This window comes from Vombatus ursinus, unplaced genomic scaffold (genome assembly GCF_900497805.2).
Source record: "Vombatus ursinus unplaced genomic scaffold, bare-nosed wombat genome assembly UNPS02014775.1, whole genome shotgun sequence".
Taxonomy (NCBI): domain Eukaryota; kingdom Metazoa; phylum Chordata; class Mammalia; order Diprotodontia; family Vombatidae; genus Vombatus; species Vombatus ursinus.
In genome coordinates this window covers 3,173,152-3,181,079 of record NW_020954553.1, presented here as the reverse complement: position 1 = coordinate 3,181,079, position 7,928 = coordinate 3,173,152, and the positions used below count along the sequence as shown (strand labels likewise).

The 7,928-nt window shown below is 44.2% G+C and overlaps 1 protein-coding gene across 1 annotated transcript in view; it reads left to right on the top strand.

The window, feature by feature from the left end:
- LAPTM5 (lysosomal protein transmembrane 5) overlaps nucleotides 1-7,928 on the top strand; it is a 43,347-nt gene that overhangs the window by 32,696 nt on the left and 2,723 nt on the right. The window contains exons 4-7 of the mRNA XM_027864696.1: nucleotides 2,139-2,270; nucleotides 6,191-6,316; nucleotides 6,513-6,608; nucleotides 7,001-7,093. Coding sequence (XP_027720497.1) covers nucleotides 2,139-2,270; nucleotides 6,191-6,316; nucleotides 6,513-6,608; nucleotides 7,001-7,093 — 447 coding nt within the window. The remainder of the gene's footprint in view (nucleotides 1-2,138; nucleotides 2,271-6,190; nucleotides 6,317-6,512; nucleotides 6,609-7,000; nucleotides 7,094-7,928) is intronic.

The following is a 7,928-nucleotide window of genomic DNA, read 5'->3' as shown; positions in this document are numbered from 1 at the left end:
TCTCTGTACCTAAGAGTCATTTTCTGTCTTTCCCGGCCATGACGTGGGAACTCATCAAAAGACTGGGGTAATCATTAATCTTAATAGCACTAGGCCCTTGCGCATATCTAGCACCAATAATGTTTAGAGCCCTTTCATGCAATCTCATTGAATCCCTTACAATAGCCCCGCGATCTGGGATTATCATCCCCATTGGACAGAGAACTAGGCCAAGGTTGCATAGTGAGTTAGTGGTAATGCTCTGACTATATCCCCATGTCTTCTGATCCCCACCTCCCCAGGGCTCAGGCCCACAGGCCATGGAGGCAAAGGAGGGGAAGCTCAAGGCTTCTTTCTGGCCTGAATTATCCCAGCAGACAGGCCCCTACTTGCTCTCTCTCTTTGAGCATGAGAACAGACACGCTCCCATCTCATGGTCCGGAAATGGAGGACAGACTGACAATGGGCTGGTATTCTGCGGCATCTGTGGGGCCTCATCATGGGGCTTTTGACTCAGCATCACTGGAAAGAGGAACTATCTCTGCGGCCCAGGAAACACACAGAACTAATAAACAGCATACTCGAATGATAGGAGGGGGGAAAGAGGTCCTGAAAAAGGGAGTCCCCAGGGAACAAGGATCGAACAGTCAGCTCCCCTTGCCATCAGATAATTGCAAGCTGTCTGTCTGTCACATTGCTTGAGATTAGACCATTAGATAGTCATCCCTTTGGGTTAACAAACACAAAGAATTCCGGGAGGGAAAGCACCTCTAATCTACTTATTACTCATACTTTAGCAGGAACCATGAGATAAGTTGCTTTCTAGCAGGATTACTGGCTGAAACCAGGGGACCAAAAGGATGAAGGTTTTGGGCCTGGGACAAGAAAAGATCATTTTAGGGTTTGGTATTAGAAGGCCCACGTTGGTCCTGGGGCAGCTGGGTGATTCAGTGGATAGAGTGTCAGGCCAGGAGTCAGGAAGTCTCAAATCTGGCCTCAGACACTTACTAGCTGTGTGACCCTGGACAAGTCACTTAACCCTGATTGCCTCAGTTTCCTCATCTGTGAAATGAACCAGGAGAAGGAAATGGCAAACTGCTCCAGTGTCTTTGACGAGAAAACCCCAAATGGGCCATGAAGAGTCAGACACAACTTAAAGAATGACTGAACAATAATTAGAAGGCTTGGGTGGTCTCACAGAATCATAGGATCATGGATTTAGGCTGAGAGGACCCTTCAAAATCACCTCGTCCAGCCGCTTCATTTTACAGATGAGGGAAGGAACCAAGGTCCAGAGAGGTTTAGACGCGGTCAAAGGGCAGAACCAGGATTAGAGTCTAAATCTTTTTAGTCCGGATCTGGAATTTAAATCATGGTTTAGATACAAGTGGATTCAGAAGCAGAAGGATACTGACACTGTAGAATAAGGCAACTTTGGGAAGTGGAGGAGGGGAGCAATGCAGAGAGAGGAAGAAGGAATGATGTAAGACGGGGATATTGGAGTCAAGGAAGGCCTAGCTGGACTGTTTGTCCCAACCAGGGTGATATGACAACCCTGGATACCTAGGCTGGTTCTAGGTCTGCCGAGTGTAAATAGGGCTCAGAAAGGGCTCCTGGTAATCAGAAAGCAGTGTTACAGGCATCTGGGGAATTGACGGTGATCCATCGCTAGGATAATTCAGGCTCCAAACTCCTTCCAGAACCGTCTTGCCTAAAAAGCCCAGCAGTGGCCTAAATTTTGCATGCCATTTCCATGGCCTGGTGGCAAGTATCATGAGATTGTAGACTGAGAGCTGGAAGGGTCCCCAAAGTTCTTCTAGTCCCAACCCTTCAGTTTACATGTGAGGAAACCGAGGCCCAGAGTGACTTTGCCAAGGTGACTCAGAAAGTTTCCAATGTGGGATCTGAGTACTCTTCCCAATGTATGCTGGTACATTCCATGCTGGTTCCATGCTGGGCATCCAGAGGCACGGAATCTTTCTAGAAGGTGGGAGGCCTTCCCTTATCTGGACCCAAGGTTCCTTCATGATCAGTCAGTTAATTATTGCCCTTCCTTCCCTCCTTCCTTGGGGGTTCTTGTGAGGATTGAAAGCATCTGTTCTTCAAGAAGGGCAGGCCGGCAGTCAGAAAAACTCTTTTTTTCTTTTCTTTTTTTCCAGAACCGGGAGCGACATCTTTTGCCCTTCCTGTCTCTGCAAATCATGGATTTTCTCCTGTGCCTCCTCACGCTGCTGGGCTCATACATTGAACTCCCTGCCTATCTGAAGTTTGGTTCCCGGGGGAGCCGAATGGTGAGTACCCATTCTCCTAAACCAGCTTAGGTCTGGGGCTCTGGGCCTTAGGAGGACAGAGGTTGGGACGATGGCAGGACCAAGGTCAGTGAGGCAGGCAGCTACCTAGGCTGAATGAAACACACAGGGTATATTTTCGTGGGGGTGCAAAACTTCTTAATATGACTTTTGATGAGAGCACATTTTCCTTTATTTTTAATTTTTGTTTTGGTAAAAGTTTTATTTTTATCAATGATTTATTTGGGCTTACTACTCAACTGGATCAGTGATTCATTGATTGGAAATTCCCTCTGACGATACAATTTGAAACCCTGACATGCCTGCCTTTCCTATGCAACTCAGCTCTTGTCTATGTCATCCCCAAAGTTTGTCCTAGAGGCTCCACCTGGCACACTGGAGCCTTTCCTCGATTTCTCCCGACATTACCAGGCTATCAGTGGAGCGCTCTGTTCACCTTCAGTCCTTCCACCTGACCAGACCATGTTCTTCCTTGATGACACGCTTTAGTTAATTTTATTAATATGTCATTAATTACTGTCTTAATCCTGTCCTTTTGGAGTTTCTCACTGTTTAAATATTATAGCCTACTCACACCTACCTTTCCATTGTCCTCTGAGTGATGTTTATCTTTGGGTCTTTGGAAGCAGTAGGGATGCTATACAGTGATGATGGTAAAATTGTAAAATGTGCTACGTGGCAGAGGGATTCAGAGGGTTAGAGTGCTGGCCTGGAGTCAGGAGGACTTGTGTTCAAATCCAGCCTCAGACACTTACTGGCCTTGTGACCCTGGGCAAATCATTCGACCCTGTTTGTCTCAGTTTCTTCATCTGTAAGATAAGCTGGAGAAGGAAATGGCAAATTGAGAAAGTAATTTTCCCCTGGTCTTTCTGAATAAAATAGATACTTGTCTTTGGTTGAGATATCCTTCCTGGAGGAGGCCATATGGGTTATTTACTTCCTTATTTTATAAAGCAAAAAATTGGTCTTCTTATCAACAATATTCAAATTCATTTAAAGTGTTAATTCATTTTTGTCATCCTATATTTTTTATTCAAAAACTATTTTAAAAGTTTTATCTATGCCTCTTGTTTATATATACCATGGCTTTCCAAATATACTGTTTCCTCTCCACCTTCTAGTGAGTCTTCCTTTGGAACAAAGGGGAAAAAAACATTTCAACAAAAGTCAACTAACACACTGACTTAATGGGACAGTATATGTAACATTCCACATCCATAGACCCCCACCTTTCCAACAGAAAGAGGGAAATGCAAATGCATACTTTTTAATGCCAGAAAAGTCCATTCTCCATGGTTCATAGGAATTTATTTTGTGATACATTAAATCTCAGGTATTACACAGAGGCTCAGACCCTCAAGGGACCATCAGACTGGGGTCAGGCATGCAATTTTCAGATTTTTGCCTGAGGATGCAAAATGTTTTACCTAAACTCAGTGCTGGGCAAATTATAGAGCTAGGACCTCTATGTGGATGGGGATCCTGGTTGAACAAAGAAAACACAGGACAGTTTGTTTCTGCTTCTATAGCAGGGCAGGTGGGATGCAATCAGATGGAAGAGGCAAGGTTGATGAGCAAAGAGGTTAGCACGCCAGTCACTGGCAAGTGTGTGAATTAGAATCTTCCTGAAAAGGTGGTGTGGGCAGTGGATCAGAAGAAGAGAGAAACCCTAGATGTGATATAAACCTACCTCTCTTAAATTTCAGATGTTTTGAACTATCAGAGTCTTTGGGGGAAACAATTGTCCTGGTGATCTGAATTTTCTGCCTAATTGAAGGCCACTCTGAAAGCCCATTTTCATAGACTCTTAGAGGGTTAGATTGGGAAGGGTTTAAGCTCAGGCCACAGAACACTAGAAAAGAAGATGTCAGACCACAGAATTGTAAAGTGAGATAGTCCCAGCAGATTATAAAGCATACACCTTTTTTGTTTCAATCCTTGTTCTTCAAAACCTTCTTTAAAAATGCCTTAATTAAGCAGTCAGATGTAGTGCGGCATTGAGGCAAGCAGGGATCCGTCATGGCTCAGCTCTTATCTGTTTAACATTTTCAACCGTCCCTTTGATGGAGGCATTGATGGTCTGTTCGTCAGATCTTTGGATGGCCCAAAGCCAGGAGGGATGGCTAACATATTAGATAACAGAATTAGGATGCAAAAAAGACCTTGGCAGGACAGAACGATGGGCTGCTTCTAATGACAGGAAATTTAATAGGGATAGATGTGAAGCTTGACATTTGAGTTAAGAAAAAAAATCAGCTGTACAAGTATAGGACTGGAGGGGTGGGAAGGGGGAAGTGGTGTGTGGTTAAACAATAGTCATAAGACCTGGAGTTTTAGTTGACTATAACCTCCTTATGAGTCAACACTGTGATATGGAAGCCCTAAAAGCTAATGTGATCTCATGTAACAATGGTAAAGGTGCAATGTCGACCACATCTGGTATGTATTGGATTCAGTCCTAGGCACCGAGGACATGTAGAGGACATGGGGCAGGTAGGGGGCTCCATAGTGCACTGAGTGTGGAGCCTGGAGGTAGGAAGACCTGAGCTCAAATATGGCCTCAGAGACTTACTAGCCGTGTGATCCTGGGCAAGCCACTTAACCTTTGTTTGTCTCCGTTTCCTCATCTGTAAAATGGGGATGATAATAGTACCGTCCTCCCAGGGGTGTTGTGAAGATCAAATGAGATAGTAGGTAGAGAGTGCTTCACACGGTGCCTGGCACATAGTAGGTGCTATCTAAATGTTGGCTATCATTATTTAGAACAACATCGACCAACCATGTCACATCCAGAGAAGAGTGATCAAAATTACCAGAGCCCTGGAAACCCAGGTCCCCTAAGGATCTGTTGAAGAACCTGGGGATTTTTAGCCCCCCAGAAGAGAAGACTTGGGGAGGCAGAGCTGGAGGAGATTGCCTCGTAGTAGGGATCACAGGCTTGTGATACTAGATGCCAGGCTTTGTCACTACTTTTCAGGTGCAGGTTAGTAAAACAAAGGGGACACTACTATCTGACAGATGGGAGTGCCCCAGCAACAGTGACAATGGCTGGCATTTATGTAGTGTTTTCAGGCTGGTAAAGCGTGTTATAAATATTATGTCCTCTGATCCTCACAACAACCTGGAGAAGTAGGGATTGTTATAATGCCTGTTTTTGTTGTTGTCGTTCAGTTTATGTAGTCATGTCCTACTCTTTTTGAACTCATGGGCACACCAAATACTGTCCACGGGGGTTTCTTGGCAAAGATACTGCACTGGTTTGCCATTTCCTTCACCAGTGGATTGAGGCAAACAGAAGTTAAGTGACTTGCCCAAGGTCACACAGTTAGTAAGTGTCTGAGGCTGGATTTGATTGAAATCAGGTTTTCCTGGCTCCAGGCTCAACATTCTCTCTACTGAGCCAGTTAGCTGCCTCTATGCCCATTTTACAGATGATGAAACTAAGGGAAATGGAGGTCAAGTGACACAGGTTCAGACAGCTATTAAGTGTCTGAGGTAGGATTTGAGTTTAGGACTTCTTAACTCTAAGTCCAACACCCTATCTAGCTGCTCCATTGGCCTCAAAATTCAAAAGGGTAGCCTTCCCATAGACAGGAGAAACAAGGAATGTAGCATGTTTTCCCAATCAGTTATGATTTTTCTCTGAAAAACAATTCTTTATTTAAAAAAATCAGCAAAGCATAGCATCTTATCACTGTGTTTAAATCAACATGAAAGTTGAACAAGATTCAAAGAAATATAATACTTAAGTATAGTTAAGTACCTTTCTGATTCATCTTCGAATCTTTTCAACACATATTTGTTGAGTTTCTACCATGTGCCTCTAGTTCATTCCTGGTCCTGGATTAGTCTGTCAACTAATGTTAACTCACTTACCTTTCTTTTCTTCCTTTCTTCTCCAGAAAGGGCCCTTCAAAGTCCCCCTCATGGCTCTGCAGTTGCTAGATTTCTGCCTCAGTATCCTGACCCTCTGCAGCTCCTACATGGAGGTCCCTACCTATCTCAACTTTAAGTCCATGAACCATATGGTGAGTGCGATCGATGGAGGATTTTAGTGTTAACCTTGACCTGAGCTACTTAGGACGTGGATGAAATAGACATCCACCCCTAAGGTGCTTAGGAGTGGTGAAGATCCTGGGTTATAAGTGATGGTAGCTCAATTCGGGTTGTCATATGGTTCCCTAAAATAACAGTCCATGACATCTGTCCCTGTGACTGTTGCAGAATTATTTCCCAAGTCGAGAAGGCATAACTCAAGATCAATTTGTCAAGCTGATGATTGGATTCTCCATAGCATTCATCATTGTCCTTATCTTGAAGGTATGTAACGTCCCCCTTTGCCTTGCCTCTCCCTCCCCCCCCACAACTGCTTAGGGTACACGTTATAGAATTCTGAGTCCCAGAGCTCTGGGATTGGTAGGACCCAAGTATAGCTCATGACAAATTACTGAAACTGGCAAAATTTATCACTGGCACTCCTTGCCTCTACCGCCCCTTTTGACTTTCTTTCCTCACTCCCTCCATCTCCCACCATCCCAGGGAGCTGAGGAATATTATAGTATTCTGGGTCTCTTCTATTTAGAACACTATTGATCTAATAAAATCAATTATACTGAGGTATTAGAGACTGAATGTGTTTCTTCTCCCTCCCACCCCTAGCAGGATGTGGGGTTTTGTGATCCATACTCTGAACTCTAGTCAATTTTTTTCAGGTCTACATGTTCAAGTGTGTTTGGAGATGCTACAAGTACATAAAATCCCTAAATAGGGTTGAGGACAAAGTCAATACCAAGATCTTCCAGAAGGTGAGCACTTAGCTTGAGCTGTAACTAGGGTGGGCAATGAGGGTTTTGCTTTAGGGTGGTGACATTTAGAGGGGTATGTTAATACTTTCAAATCTATAACAAGGTAAGAAAAAATATGATAATTAGAACCTAATTAGTGAGAAAATCGAGTTGCTACCAGGTAGCTGTTTCTTCCTCTCAGTGACTGCTGGCTAATTAAGCTCCTTCCAAGCCTGGCCTCCCTCTGTCTACCTCCCCCACCCCAGCACCCTCAGTCTCTTCTCCCTCTCCTACTTCAACTGAATTAAGGGCATGGTTAGTGCTGCTTATCCTGGGCATGGAAATGCCTACTTTTACCTCTTCTAAATTTGACCTCCAGGAACCTTGGGGGAAGGGAGAGAGGGAGTGCTGGAAAGCTGAAGTTAAATTTTTTTTTTGAATTGGGGTTAAGGGATTTGCTCAGAGTCATACAGACTGAGGTCCACCTGACTCTGAGACCAGTGCTTTATTCACTGGGCCACCTAGCTGCACCTGAAGTTAGTTTTAAAACAAGATTCAACCAGTGTTTCCGTCTGTCTCCCAAAAGGCACTGGTCCCACCTACATTTTTAGTGCTCTCTTCCCTATGGGGCAGCCAAATGACTTAGAGGCTAGAATACTGGGCCTGGAATCCGGAAGACCTGAATTCAAATCTGGCATCAGACACTTATTGCCTGTGTGATCCTGGGCAAGTCATTTTACCCTGTTTGCCTCAGTTTCCTCATTTGTAAAATGAGCTGGAAAGTGAAATAGCAAACTCTTTTAGTATCTTTGCCAAGAAAACCCCAAATGGGGTCACGAAGAGTCAGACACAACTG